Here is a 16,356-nt window from a genome sequence, read left to right as displayed (position 1 = left end):
CAGGGTGTTGTTCAGCTCTGAGCTCATTCATTGCTCTCTATTCTCCCTCTCCCCATCCAAAAAAATCACACAGACTGACCCCCCCAAAATGTAGTGTCTCATCCTGGGGAGAAAGGAATCATCTAGTTTGCAAAAAAAAGGAAAAAAGTATATTTCTTACTGAAATTTTGAGGAATGTTAAAATTTTGAAAACAAATATTTTGATGAAATGATATTGTTTAATCAACAATATTCAACATGTTTTACAGAATCACAAACAGTTTCATTTTTAATACCTTTGTTTAATTAACAAAATATCAACTAATAATACCCACATATTCACTAATTTTATTTTCTGGCTTTATGAGTGCCATGAAGTTACATGTCATGATCTCATTTATGTGAGAAAAGCTGAGAAGGGGGGTCATTTGACAGCCGTCCAAACATATGAAGAGTTCTTGGGAGCAGAAAAAGTCAAAAAACAGAAATAACCACTCCAGTCCATGTGAGTGATTATTATTGCTAACTTTCTATTATTGTAGATATTTTTGTTTAACTCAAATTTTTAGTAGTCACAAACAACTATATGATCTGCCCAGAGGCAGCAAATTCTATCTTCTTACTACTGTATCCTATTTCCAGAGTTATACTAACACCTTCTATTTCTAATACATGCCAGAGAATTTTTTTTCTCACAAGACATTTTTTTCCTCTGAATCACAAGTGATCCATTGTGGAACACATTGAAAAACGCTCCTTCCCAGGGAGCATTCTGTCTGTTCAAAGAAATCTGTCTGAGTATTTTAAATATGTCTTACTCTCTGCTACATATAATGTATCAATAAGATTACAGCTGCTCCCTAGCAACTCACAGATGCCTTCATTCTTTAAATTCATGGCAACAACACAAAGGAAAAAACCACCCCAATAGTTTACTGTAGCTGTTGCTTATCAGAATCACTTGCCTGATCACTGACTGCTGTAAAGGTTTGGGATGACAAGCGACAGGGCAGCTGATGTGTTGTAAACCATGAAACATCATGGTAGTGACGGCACATTAGGAAAAAAATTATCAGAGCTGGTTCCTTCTTAACTAATACATTCAGGCTGAATTCTGCAAGATGCTGGGAACACTTATGCCTCAGTTAACATCAGAGAGAGTATAAGTAGTGCCAGAGTCAATTGGCTCACTCGGGTGCCTACTCGAAGGAAAGCAGATAATCAGGGATACTTTGTAGGATGGAATCATCAGGCACTTTTGACTGTTGATAATTAACAAAGTAGTCTAGAGGACTTTAAAATTAAGAAGTAATTTTTCTAATTGTCACTTTGTATTAAAACCTTCATAACATGAGTTCAGCTTTCTACCTTTACTCTTGTACAAACATCAAAAACAGACCTAAAAATCCCCCTTTGTTAAGAAAAAGGTATTTTAAGGCATTTGATTTTGTTTCATAGTGATAGCAATACAGTATCAAATAGCAAGACTACATCATTTATTGGTTTCACGGCAGTTTTAGCTCAGGCTTTTAGCTGAGACTGGACGAGAACCCAAAAATCCCAACTCGTGATGCGTACAACATGTACAAGTGAATCTTTCTTGTAACAGAAAAAGAATAATAGGAAGAAAGTGTTTCACATTTCTTCTGCATTTTTGGCGCATTTTGAGGTGGGCACTTACGTTATTTTTCAAACTCACTTATTCATAGCAAATTTTGTCCTGCCTCACCTGCTCTTAATGCAATTTAACACCTACTGACTCTCTCCCCAAAGGTAATTTCAAGTCTCAGGGAACTAGCAGAGTCTTTCTGGTGTTTTTCTAACCACAGGACTTGGAAACTGATTAGCTAGAATGTTCAGGTTTTTGTTGGTTTTGGTGTATGGTTTTTTTAAGGAAAATCTTTAATTTGCTCTCAGCTTCTATGAAAAACATCCAACATAAGCACCAGTAAGACAGATGTTATTAGTGTTAAAGCCAATGGAAAGTTATAAATGAACCAAGAACAGTGCTTTGCTCAAAGATTATCCAGATCATCAAATAGTAATTAAAACTTGGTAATATTAGACCATCCCTTCCCTTGAGCCTGAGCAAGCTTTGTTAATGCAGCCACCTATTCTTAGTGACTTACAGATGATTTTGCTTGCTGGAAGAAGGAACTCTTTAAAATGCCAGTTTATTGCTAAGGGAGCTGAGGGAGAGTAGCATCTGCAAATAATAAATGATGCTCCCTGTGTTTTGACAATCTCTTAATTTCCATTTGGATTACAAAGAAAATTTGCAGATGTGTCTTCAAATTTCCCAGCCTTCATTTTTAAAAGTGATTTAATTTTCCTGACATCTCGACATTGGTTAACAATGTGTAAACTCAACAGAATTTAGTCTGGAGGATTCTATTTTTAATGCCTGCAGCTTTGGTGTTTGGTTGCACATAGAACATAGCAGTGGTATACCCCAAATGGGACATACCTTTGTAAATACTGTATTATAAAAAAATCTGTTACTGTATTTTGGGAATCTCTAACCAGTCTAACCCACCTCATACACTATTTTAATTCTGGTAAATAGACTCTGACTTCTCAAAGAATACCTGAAATGCCCATGTTTCACTCTACCAACCTCTTCATAATTCTATTCTAAAAGTAATGCTGACCTCACTTCCCTTCGCCACATCCCACTCAGCAAACTGGTGTCCTCCCCTTAGGGATGAAGCAAAAGACACAAGTGTAAATAGTGTACAATAGCCAATTTATGCTTAGAAAGAATTCAAGCATTTCAGAGCAGCAGCCTCATACACAGCCCATTCGGCCAAACTTTCTGATAAACCATCTATTTTATTGCACATTACTGAGGGCATTTAAAAAAAAAAAGAGCTGCTTCCTTGTTTTCAGATTTTTCTACTTCTCCTTAGAAAAACAATATAACAAACTGCACTTTTGTGGAAAAGTGCAGTTGTAGACCAAATACAGTTGTATACTCAAAAACGCATACCAAATGCAGTTGCACACTCAAAAATGGCCTGAACTCAGGGAAGTTTCAGGAAATATGAAACTAGTAACCCAATGAGGATACAAGCAGTGCTTCAACAACTTCAAAACACTTGTTTTGCTTAAATTTTCATTTCAAGATGACACCAAAATTTAGTTGTATTTGGTTTATATGCATAAAAAGTCTTGTCTATTTTACGCAAAAAAAATGTGGGTTAGTCTTTTGTTCCATTAAGGACAACAAAACGAGACAAAAGGAGAAAAGAAAGGATACAATACATTTCTGACTTTTGAGATCAGTCATAGTGAACCTGACTGGGTGGCACAAATTATTGAATGAATATAAAAGTTTCCTTAATTCCCATATTCAACTCATTTAAGCACTTGCTTTCCTTTCTTAGAGCACTGGAGAGTACACCCAGGGCACACAGTGAACAGCTTTACAGTTATGCAAGTTGTGCCTACAAATGTTCTGGTATTAGTTACGTTTTCTATTTTCAGGGGTGAAGAAGGATGGAGACTGCACACCAATACATTCATATTTTATAGGTCAGGAGTCAGAAGTGTTTTAAAATTCAGGGTCAAAATAGTGACAAACTCATTAGAATCTATAGCAATCAGAACATTCAAATCAAAGTCCATATAGAAGATCTCCAGAGAAATGTAAACTGAATGTATTTATTTGGTTGTTATTCTTAAAATCGAACTATCTTTTTTTAAAAAAAAAAAATCAAGTTCTTGCTTTTCTTCTTTGTATTTATCTTAATCATAAAACTCCATTACTTCAACATTAACAAGGGTGAATGTAGCATATTCTGGAATGTGGCCATATATCCCCTAGGTCCATCTGGTAGTTCATCAGAGAATAGCATGAGGTACAAAACTCTTTGCTTTTGGCTAAATCATTTTCAAACTGAATGCAACCTGATAAATATAGTGTTTAAAAAAAAAAATAAAGCTGGTAAAAATAAATTAAAAGTTCAATTCAGAGAATCAGCTTTATTTTTTTAATAAATAATTCAAAATTTCTATAAAGCCTTTGCTAATTCAGCCCAGTAACTTTATAAAGAAACAGCCACATAAATATCATGCTGGTCATAGAGAAAAATAGTAAGAATGAAAACATTTACTGCTAACTTGTCTGTCAAACCGCCTTTAAATCAGGAATTTCAGACCACCTATAACAGTAGGGAACATTCATCCAGATACAAATTTTACACTAAGTTCAAGTACGTTGTTAAAGCCTCCCCTTGCCCAGACCTCTATACAGTTAATAAAGAGAACAAGGCAAGGTATATATGTCAGCTTCTATAGGTAATAAGTTAGTGCCATGCCTCTATCTATAGATCCTCTAGAACATAACACTAACTTAGCTAAACTCTGTAATGAGTCCAACAGAAAATTACCCCTAGGTTATAATTCCTTCTGGCAGAAAGAAGTTTTCCTGAACATCCCTGCTCTAGGGCAGTTCAAATCAGAGACCAGTCTCTCTCACAAGTCATTCATCTCAGTTAAACTCTAGAGACTGATCCAAGACCTGAAAAGCTAAAAGCATGGACTGGGAATCTGCTGCCAATCTGAGTGCTTCAGCAGACTCGCACCATCTGTGCATTAGGCTCATAGACCTCGCACTGAGCAATGGATGAAATGTGCTCATGCAGAACCCCGGCTGGGCATTCAGCAAGAAAGAGCTAATTATTATAAAACAGCATTCGAGAGATAAAATAAATAAAAAAATTTCTAACAGTTGCTGGTGGACTCATTCTGTGAATGGAACATCCATGTGTAGCTCTCCTTCATTTTGAGGAAGAAACGGTATTTCTATCTCAGTAATATCATTTAAAGGCCAAGTCAGTCTATATGGGTTCACTCTACAGCTCCTGGGACTGTAATAACAGCATGCCTTATGAACATCATGCATGCATGGATTGATTTTGCAGCGATGTATCAAAAAGGAAACAGATTCAGAGACTAGATTTCCTTGGAACTGCCTATCTATCTGCTGTTTCGTTCAATTATGCCATTGCTTGAAAAGGTTACACTGTACAAGATGGCATTTTTTTGCCATAACAGTCACAGTGAAGCTCCAGTGTGATTGTCATGTCAAAACTCTCCACATTTTTAACACAGTGTTTATGTAAGAGAGGATTCTCTTCAATCAGTTTGGAACAGACAAGCTTGTGCATTGCTAGAAGGCATGTTCTCTGCTCTGAGGTCTTCCTTTCTGGGTACTGCAGGGATCCCTCCCTCCTCTCTCCTGTCCCCAGAGGTATTTCAGGAGCTAGAAATCAGAAGCATACTTCTTGTAGTTTATTAGATTAAAGGAGCTGTCAATTAGCTTAGCATGGGTCTTTGCTGTGAAAGGTCTATGTAAAAATGGAAGTTAAGCACACTTTCATCAAAATGGGACTATGTACTTACTTAAATCTACTGTTCAGTAGGCTCTTCACCTAGTTTTTCTGCATGCTGAGGTTACTGTTTGTACGTAAACAATGTGACTTTAAACTTCGTGTCGTTTTTTGTCTTTACTAAGATAAAATGCCTACGGATAATGAAGCTAGTGAGATCAGATACATCCTCAATATTTATTTTGCTACACGGATTTTAAAATTCTATTAAACTGCTGTCTATTCCCTCTTATTTTTTCCTAAAGTCTACTTGCTTTGTAGAAACTGCATATAGTTCACATCAGAGCAGCTTCATAATGCTTGACAGTGCAGAGAGTTCACGAGTAAGACAAAGTTACATGAACCTTTTTAAGTTGAAAGGACAATTACATGACTGGATTTTTTTTTATTTAAAAACTCAATACTTATAACATCAAAGGGATATACTAAGCTGTGCCTTTGTTGAGAGACATTTAAAGGACATTGGACATCTTGTGCTCCTTAAGAAAGATTTCCCTGTGTATCCTGTCTTCCTGCTTTCAAGTCTCAAGTTGTATATACAACACCTTCTTATGAACATTCTCTTTGCTCTTCTAGAGGAAAAAAGATCTGTTAAATCATAGAATGACATTTTCAGCTGGGCAACTACAGCAGCAGTAGGATAAAAAAAAAAAAAGCCCCTGTTTCTTTTGTAAAAATGTTTGTTTGGTATTTTTTCAAAGTACTTTTTACTTTTTACCTGCTTGAATTGTAAATTAAATGTTGTTAGTCATGATTCTTAGTAAGTGTAAATTGGTGTAATCCACTGAAGTCAGTGGAGCTCTGCCAGTTTTCAACCAGCTGAGTATTTTGGCATTTGAATCCTGACTTCCTGCCTTGTTGCAGCAATCTTTGCATTACTGTAATGAGGATATTCCATTGGTATTAAATTCAAGTTGGAATTCTCCCAGATCTCGCCTAAACTCCTAATAATGTCCAAAAAAAGCAGTATTTAAAAATGTACTTTGAAACTATTTTTGGAAGACCATTTTGAGACCATTCCCAGACAGTGTAAATAAGACTTGAAGGACACAAGGAGGAACTACACTTTAAACACAGTTGATCTTACTGATAACAGAACACACATTTAAATGTTACCAGTATTTGTGTTGATTCATACAGTATCATACAGTACAGTATGTGGCAGTAATCTACCACAACTAATTCAAAGGAAGAATAATCTGGAGTTAAAGCTCTAAATGAAAAAATGAAACTCTAAACTCAGTTCTTAGCTGGGTCAGGATTCTCTCTGTATGGCAAATATCAATTAGTGAGTAAAGACGCATCTATAAATTAAAGGTCATGTTTCCTCTGTTCATAATAAACCTCAGCTCTTGCCTGCCTCTCCATGTCTTACACATACCCATTTGGTCTGTTCCTTCTACTCCAGTTATACTGGTTTGATTGGTTAAGGCTGTGGATAAGTGTAGCCTCAATGTTGAACTCCTAATTTAATGGCATCCAAGCTTTCTTTCACAATTTTGCTTACTACAGGCTTTATATTGCTGTCATCATTGTTACTAAGAGAAAAGGTGTGTGAAATGTCCATTGACATATAAATATTCGTATTTTCAGAAACACAGTCACTACTGAAGTAATTCACTAAATCAAATCCCAGATATTTTCTCTTTTTTAACACTATGCAGAATATTAATTAGTATATCATCACGTATCCTCGCTATACAGATATTTTCAAAAGTTAAGATTAATTAAAGTTGTAATGGCTTATAATGGCTCTATTATATGTGCAAAAGCAAGAGGAAGGGTGGTTAGTCACTAGGACAAGATTGCGATTCCAAATCACTGTAAGAAATTTGTCAATGAACAAAGAAAAGGAAATTCTCCTCCAAGGAGAGTCCTCTCCTTAAACATGATTCCATCAAATTGAGTACATGTTGAATGTAAACACCTTAAATACAAAAAATGCTCTCCCTGGATATCTATGTCCACATTGCAGAATAAATCAGACTTTTACATAGGTACTGATCTCAACAGGTCTGCTATTCACCTAACAAGTCCCTCACTTGAGTTTAACAGTATTTTAGATTTGAATTTTTTTATTCCTTTGGAAGTACATATTACACTTCAAGTTTTACATTCTCTCTGGTCAAAAGCTCTCCCAGTCTAAAATAAAATTAACTGAGAGTTCAGGCAGTGCTCCTATGCCTCTTCATGATGACCAGAATATTTCACAGTTCTCCAGAAGAGACCACTGTGTAATATAACTTCCTGCAGCACAAAGACCCACAGACATCCAATGCACATATGAGCACGTATAGCACTGATGAACCCTGAGATATCTTCAAAAAGTTATGCAAACACCATAAACTTGCTTGGCACAGCAGCTCATTGAAAAAGCCCTAGTTATTTAAGAACTGATTCACTCTAGCTGAGAACATAGTGATTGTACTACTCTGAGAGCTATCTTGGTCACTTTAGAGATCTTCATAGAAGACTCAATTGTATGAAGCAGACACAGATTGTAACTTCAGCTGAATCAGAGTGGGACTTCTTCACCTGAGTCCAGGGAGAGGTTAACCAGACTGTAAAATGGTTATAATCTGTTACACGTCCTTGGTATGATCTTTAACCTCATCACTCAGCCAAATTAAAATCGATTTTCCCTAGAACAAGGAAAGACATTTCTCCTACCAAAAATCTGTCTGACCAAAGTACAGCTTTCCAACCCTACACACTCTGGTACTACAGCTGTTCGGAGAAAGTCATGTCTACTATTTTATAATATGAACACTCTGCTCCTTCTTTTTGCTTTTGAAAGGAGGAGGGGCAGAAAAAACAAATAAATGTATTTATTTTTTGAAGTTTTCCAAAAATATAAAGACTACAGATTTGGTCAAAACAGTTCTGGAGTTAGAAGAAGTGATAAGTCAGAATCAGAGCTGAAAATTCAGTCTGACTGTTAAGTATTTTTAAAGCTTGAGCAACTGAAGGCAAGTTCTGTGAATAAAAGTGATAGTCCTTTATAGCCTATAGTTTTTATAGGTAGCATGATGTTTTAACATCTTGTAGTCTCCATTTTTCCAAGATTGTGTTTCATTTCAGAAGAGATCTGACTAAACATTAATAGGCAGTGAGCAGGGGAAAAAAAAAAAAAAAAGGATGTCATTCAGAAATGGGAAAGTGACAATAGCCTGTAAACAAGAGGAAAGAGGGAGAGACTGCCTGGCTCACACCTCGCAGGGCTTTGCATTCTCCCTTGCAGGCAAGAGAGCTAATTAAAACCTTGTGGCAAGGGAAAGACATCATGCAATGTAGGTCAAACAAACGGCTTTGATATAGAGTGATATTTCACATGGAAACATTCCCCTTTCATGTTTTTAATCCTAGGATTATAAGCACATACTGACCACCTTGTGGATACCCTCTGAGATAACTTATTATTTGCTTGAAGAGGGCTATAAATTTTGGCTTTCAAAAATAAACTTACCTACAGTATTCATAGACTAATGTTTTTTTTCTCAGCGTGAATGTCACTGTGGTATATTTTAAGTATAGCTCGTAGCACTACATATTATTATGTTTGCCCAGCAGTTCTCATTATGAGACTGTTTTAGCAGCTTGTAAGTTTGCCGAATATCAACTACATAAACTAACATTTTCCTCAGGGAAAAAAGGGTGACAGTGTCAATTTCTTGGCTTTTCATTATCTATTTTACTATGTGGTCTTTGCATGGAAATCCAGGCAAAATTGTTGAGACATTAACTCCTTGTTTTGCTCAAATTAGAAATCCTCTGTAACTCATTTCCCTTTGAAATACCCTATTGCCTCTGCAATGTAGATTAAAAACTCAACACGTGTATTCAAAGATACACTTCTTACTCCTTGGTGTTTAATGAATTTTAGCCTGCAAAACACCTGCAGGTCACTGCAGAAATTTTATCAGTTAAATCCCTGAGAACCTACACACAGGTGTTTTCCAACCCAGAGGACATCACTCCTATAGAACGTTACACCTGTTCTGAAGCTAAAACTCAGACTTGCTGTGGTCTCTCGGGTGATCTCTCCACCCTCATGGTCTAAGCAGTGGGAGAAAGAGGAGATGAAAACTGAATGAAGAACAAAGGGCAAGAGATTTGGATATGGAAGTAGGAGATAACAGACTGGAAAATGGCAGGCAAAGAATAAGGAGCGAAGAGACTGGAAGGGGAAGAGAAATAGAAAAAGCAGACGTGAGAAAACTACAGGTCTGGGACTGAAAACTAGTGATGGAGGGAAAAGTGAGAAGGGGGAAGTAAAATACCTGTGGAAGAGAAGAGATGCAATAGGAGTATTGGGACAGGCTGGCCATACACACCTGGGCATAATGTTTTGGAAATGCTAAGACAAATTAAAGAGTCCAGAGAGAGGCGCTGAACTGGAAAAAGCTGAGGAGAGAGATCCTAAAATAGGGATAAGAAGCCAGTGTAAGGGAGAAAGGCAGACTGGTGAGGCAGCAAAGGTAGAAACTGGGACAGAAAAAGAGAATATATTGAGGAGAGATGAAAGATAGCCCACGCAGCACAGCAGGAATAGAATGGGAAGTCCAATGGTAGAGCAGAGGTATGATACTGAATGAGGAGACGGTGGGGAAAAAGAGACACCTCAAGTGCAGAAGAGAACCTAGATCAGATGAGCAGAAAGGGCCCTCTCTCCTCTTAGCAGAAACTCGTCACCAAAACCTGAAGAGAGAGACATGATATGTAAACCTCATTGTTCTTTGTCAGCAAATACATATGAAATCCATCTACAGAAAATCCCATCAGTGTTCTGTGCTGGGTAAAACTTAGGGTTCCTCAGAAAGATCAAGTGATAGGCATTTCTGCGTTGTTGAGATCCTATGCTGGAAATCCATGTGTGTATCAATCTGATGCTTTTTGTTAGGATTTCAAGATTTTGTTTTCAGTTTGGTTGGGGTTTTCCAAGAATAAAAAGTGTATCTAAAGCATCTGCCTTAAATTGTGTTGCAATATGAAGCACTCAAATATTTGGAAATAATCTCTGCAATCTTCATTTATGTTCCTCATGTGCATGCAGTGACACAGCTCTTCCTTCTATAGGACAGTGGTGATCTCATCTAAACTGAAGCTTCCACAATGTAAAACATGGACATCTGAGCTAGTCATCTAGCCTTCTCTTACTGTCAGTAAAGTGAAAATGTCTTCTGGGGCAGGATTCACATGAGACATGGATATCCAGGATAAATTCTTTAAGGCCAAAGGAATACATTAATATATATATAGTGTTAAATCTGAGAAACTTCTGTGTGAAACACACAGATTTTTCTGTGTGTTTCTTAATGGCTTTGAAACACAGCTACTATTAATTTCATGTATCATTTGGAGAGATCATGACTTCTGAAAACCAAATCTCACGGCTTCATGTTCAGTTCCCCAGCACCAAGGGCTTTTGCTGGCTAACAAAATAACTTCCTTTCCTGATATAACAGCAAAATTTCCCTTCATTATACAGTCCTACATCAACCCAGAGATCCATCGGTTCACAGAAGGAGCCATGGGACTTGTGCAGGGATAGGGAAAGGGAAATCTATGATCATGTGGTTGCATACTGGACCGTGATGTATACACACAAAGTTGTACAGGCAGTGTAATCCTGACATTTTCTGAATTGTGACTTCATTTTTCTGCAGTCTCAGATGTGTTTTTACCTTCTATGAATGGAACAGTTTCTTCTCAATGACTGAAGCGTTGTAAATTCTTCCCTAAAACACACTTTCGGTTAAATTGGAACAGCTGAATAAAAGTAGTTTTCATTCTCATCTATGTTTCTTCTAACCAAAAGCTGACTCATTTCAGGAAATATGTGTCAGAAAAGTAGTCTCCCTTGTTAATAGAGAGCAGAATTTTTCACTGCCATGAATGGTTGCCTCCTGGATACCGTATTTGACAAACAGAACATAAAAGCGCCTGCTCCAGGTGGAAGTGTTGCAACAATGCTAAGCCTTATGTCTGATACTGCAAAACTGATTAAATATTATCAATGAGCAAGTACTGCAACATCAGGAGGGTAAATTGATGGATGTCTCTGTTATTCATTTCTCTCTCAGTAAGCACTGCAGAGTTTAATTCCCCAAATTTTTTTTATTATGCTGTGATGAAACGATCATAATGCCTAGATGACGCACACCACTCACTTCACTTTCCAGTTATTGCAGTCTAAGGTGTATTTTCTTACCGCAGCAAGCTGGTCCACTCCGCTTGCAGTTCGTGCTAATGTTACGAGATCTTCTTGCATCTTATCTACCCATGACTTTATCCTACAGAAACCAAAAAGAAAACAGATACAACCAATCAGATCATTGTCAAATGGAAATTACATAAAATCATATAGCACAAGTAAAGGGCAAAAATTCAGAATATGTTCATAAAATTGCATACAAAATGTACAAGATTTGTCTTTTGTGCCTTAAAAATAATAAGCTTGGAATGGACCAAAATATTCAAGCTACACCCTGTGTTCTCTTTCACTGACTTAAATCTAAGCCACTTGTTTTTTCCTTTCTTTTATTTTTTATAAGCTAGAGTTTGCTTAGTGCTCTCCAGGACAGACACTGTCTTCACTATCAAGTACATCACTGGAGCTGCCTCTTGGTGACAGGTACCGAGGTCTGTTCTAAATGTGATAGAGCCTAACTTACCTTCTTTTTTCCCTTTTTTCTAATAGAGCCTCTACCCAGACTTGATGTCCTGATTCTTCTCATACAGTTTTCTGTGGTGGCCACCACACTAAGCCAGCTGTAAGCCAAGTGTGCCATCCTATCTATTACTGGCTGTAGCAAAGATCACTGCAACAGAGCTGGTACACTGCCTGCCAGGACAACCTGCCTGACCTGCAGCTCACTCCCAGCAACACCTTTCCTGAGGGTCTTGAGGTCCCTCTCCCAACAGATAGCACGAGCAGAGAAAAACAGCAACTGGGAGAAGGCTGACAAATCAGAATAAATGTTCTGGCCTGTAGCCCCTCCCTGGACACTCCAAGGAAGCAGCAGTGGGACAGGCAGCAGCAGGCATAGGTGGCATGAGCTGTTTTGGCAATGCACGCCTACCCCTGGCTGCTGTTTTTCACCAGGGAACATGCAGCTATTTGCTGCTCTGCATGCTTGGCTCCCTGTGCCCGCTAAACCTGACTCTTTGGAAAAGCATAGGATCTAATACAGGTTTTATGGTACTGTGCCATGTCACATTTTATATCAGGAAAGAAGCCATGGTACAAGTTTATTCCAGTGAGGTCCACGTTCAGAAGAAGGTTGTGTTGCTTGCCTAGACAGAAAGTTTGATCTCCAACTCATCTATCATATCATCCCTGTCATTACCACAGCTCACTGCTCTGAAACCTGGAACAGATACATATATTTATCCTAGCCGTTTCCTAGCCTTAATCTGATACCCAACAAATGACTGCTTTGATTATTCATGAAAGTAGGAGAGACAGGAAAAAGAGAGACTCCATATTTTCTGCAATATGGAAAATTTGGAAGACTAAGAAAGAACAAGGAGAACTGATTTTACTTCTTCTTTCCATGGTCATTAACACATTTTTTGTTAAACCACAATCAGTATCTTAAAAGGGAACAATGTCTCTTATGGAGTTGCAACATGGCTACTTTTATTAAAGGATCATGCCTCATGCTTTAGAAAAAAGGGATTAGTCATCCAAGCATAAAAGACTTAATGGGAACTACCTAGTCAGAAAGGTACCCAGTTTTACAAAAGTGACAGATTTAAGACAAATCCCTCTTCTCAATCAATAACGGGTCACTTCACAATGGGTCACTCCACAATCAATACACTGTCTCTCATGAATCCTTTTTGAGTCGTATTTGCCACAAGCAGAATACTCTGCCACAGTAAACAAGAACTTTTTGAAAGTTTAGTCCAAAGTGTCTCTGAGGCCTTCACAAAAAACTGTAGCAGAAATTGAACTATCAAGTTGTAACCATGGTTTCTCATTAACCATAGCTTCTGCCCAATATACGACTGTTTTCATCCTCCCTCCAGCCTCTGGCCTGGTTTGTTTGACACTCTCATCTATTGTGTCATATCCTTTGTTTCTATTGTGTCATATCTTTATTTTTCCCTTCCAAATCTTTGGATAAAGAACAGTGATTTTAGTCTGTCTATACAGCACTTCCATTATTTCCTCACTGAATTCCAGGAATTTCAGACATACAAAAATTACATCTTAACCCACCTTAAATTTAAAAAGAAAAAAAAAAAAGTAATGAAAAAGTTTTAGACTGAAATTATTTCACTATTCTCATTCATCACTGAGCAATTTTAATTGATCTAGTTCCCAGGGGCTAGAAGCTTTCAGAAGACTGTCTACCCTTTAAAATCTCAGTGCACTCAACAAAGACTGACTTCTAGTCCAGATGGCAGGATGCTGAGTTATAATTCCAAATTTTTGGGAAGAAGACTATATCAATTGAATGACTATGTATGCCAAATCAATAATGCAAGAGAAGACTTTATCACACAGGTTGTGATTATCTAGATTTCCACGAACAATTTTTTTTAGCTTGCAGGTATTTTTTCCAATTTGGGCCAAGCTTTAAAAAAATCTTTTAAGACTGTAAAATCAACACTTTTAAATAAACTAGTTCTAAAGTCTTGACAGGAGGAGTTCCATTGTATAAAATACTCATTGGATTCTCCATAAGGAAAAAGGATGTGCAGAAAATTGTGGAAGTTGTAAAAAAAACATGTAACATTAAATGTAAAAAATGCTTACAGGGATAAACCCTTTGGCACTTAAAAAGGACTGATGGGTACTGCAACAGTTGTTAAGAATTCAGTCATCCCATAGCTGATTAGTAATAAACTGTTAATAAATTAGTAAAAGTAAACCACGTCCCTAGCAATAGAGCCTTTTAATGGGAAACTATGGGAGTACATATTGGAAGAAAGGCTTGAGCAAATGTCTTACTGATAATGCCATTTCCAGACATACCCCCTCCATATCATGGCATGAAAAGAGGATTTACCTCAAAAAGGGTCTACCTCTTCACTTGGTATACACCCCACTCTTGACAAATCCTGAGAAATTCAGGGACCAGTAGCAGAATGAGTAAAATGACTGGAGACTCCATGATTTGTCCTCCAGTGCCCCATCAGAACTCTCTGTTGCAGGGTTTAACATCTCATTAAATGCTTACAAAACAAAGCATGCTAAGGGAAAGACCTCCAGACAGACACAGTATTTTAACAGGTGTCCAAAGGCTCCTTTTATCCACTGAACTGGGCCGCCTTTTCTGGATTTTTCTTGACACTTCTTACCCTTTGTGTGATTTCACCAATCTTCAGGCTATTTTGCCATTCTTTGTGAATGTTTGCTGCACCATTTGAGTCACTTTGCAACCTATCACCAAGTCAAATAACAAGTGGACAGCCTCAGGTTACTGTTGATGCTTTTCCAAGGAGGTTCAACAGAGGCTAATAGGTGCAGCAGGTCAATGGAGTCATGGTCTGTATTTGCATTCTCCTTTTGCATTGTATCACCAAGAGTACTCTTACTGCTTTATTTCTTTGCTCATTCACATCCTACACCTCTAACACGGCCACATGATGTATGTTGGGATTTAGGGACCAATTACATTTTCATTGACTATTACAATTGATTCCATTGTTGTATTAATGCTCCCAAACCTTCCCTTCTATACTTTACTTTCCAATATCTGATATAAAATAAATTAACTTTGTGGTTTAAAACTCCACAAAGCTCCTATATTAAATGAACATTTAGTTTTGTATAGAAATCAGTTTGTTAAAAATCACATCTTATGGTGTATTATGTTTACCAGTACACCATCATGTGTATCTGTGAGAATGGTACCAACTCATAAGCACAAGTATGAACAAAAACAAAAGAATGCTATCATCTTCCATTTTTTAATAGTTTCTATTTTTCTGTGTGAAAGAATGAGGCATATGAAAGGTGAAAAAAAGAAACACATTACCCAAAAGTGTTTTCAAAGGCATAAAGTAAATAATTGAACACACTGAAATTTTTTTAAGATCCATTTCAGTTATAAAAATTCTGTGTGTTTTTTCTAAGAGGAGTCAATAGAAAAAATCAGGGAGCAATTATTTTTAAATTGACTTTTTTCATTTCCCACTGCTTTGTATTTTTACTGGATATATTCCTCTCTGTCTTAAAAGCAAACTGGAATGGTGAGAACATATATTAGTCAGTTAGCTAAACTTGAAATTCTGGAAGAAGTTACCCTTCAATAAGTAAATAGAATTACTTATTACTACATTACTTGTAAATGAAATATGGATCATTTCCCTCTTTAAGTTGCAAAATATTCTTGATTTTTCAATTAATACTTCTTATATATTGTCTAGAATTCCTGTCTCCACACAACTAGGCCATACCTTGCCTTTTGAAGTTAGTCACCCAGACTAGTTTTTGTTTTCCTTTTTTTGTTTTAATTTGCAACTGAACTAGGCCTCTGCTTCAGTCAATGGGAAAAGACACCTCCAGAGATGACCCACTGCATCCTCAGCCAGGTGAGCTGAACCGCCTACCTCCTACACTGCCTCTAGTGGAGCCCTAAGACAACTTTGGCTCCTAGTCCAGGTTCTCCATCATAGCTAGGCTACATGCTTGACTTTTAGGCAGGTTAGGGTAGACAGTGTCAGTTTCTAAACTGGCATAGGAAGAAGTCCATCTTCATTCTAATTTAACAGCAATTTCTCTCCTCAGCTGTAACTTAAATGTAAATAATAATGTTTCTTCAGTAATGACCGTATATTTACCTTAAAAGATTATTTTCTTCCATATTCATTTTAGCCTATTACACCTTCTGTAGTGAAAGCTGTCCTTTTCTTACTTGCCTGTAAGTAGTTGGTACAGCAGGGTCCAACACAATAAAAATAACTACGGAAGGGTTTTTCTATCAAAAGTACAAATGATAAAATGGCATTCTACAACTATGAGGAAGCT

At 37.1% G+C, this 16,356-nt stretch overlaps 1 protein-coding gene across 9 annotated transcripts in view; it reads right to left on the bottom strand.

Moving 5' to 3' along the window:
• The window catches only part of CACNA2D1 (calcium voltage-gated channel auxiliary subunit alpha2delta 1), a 434,706-nt gene that overhangs the window by 365,251 nt on the left and 53,099 nt on the right, over positions 1–16,356 (bottom strand). For all 9 annotated transcript variants that reach the window (XR_012629126.1, XM_074869856.1, XM_074869858.1 and 6 more), the window contains exon 2: positions 11,584–11,665. Coding sequence is in view for 8 of the 9 variants with exons in the window: in XM_074869856.1 (XP_074725957.1) it covers positions 11,584–11,665 (82 nt within the window). In the remaining variant the exon portion in view is untranslated. The remainder of the gene's footprint in view (positions 1–11,583; positions 11,666–16,356) is intronic.

Source organism: Strix uralensis, chromosome 5, assembly GCF_047716275.1.
Source record: "Strix uralensis isolate ZFMK-TIS-50842 chromosome 5, bStrUra1, whole genome shotgun sequence".
NCBI classification, from domain to species: Eukaryota; Metazoa; Chordata; class Aves; order Strigiformes; family Strigidae; genus Strix; species Strix uralensis.
This window is presented reverse-complemented; position numbering and strand designations above follow the sequence as displayed.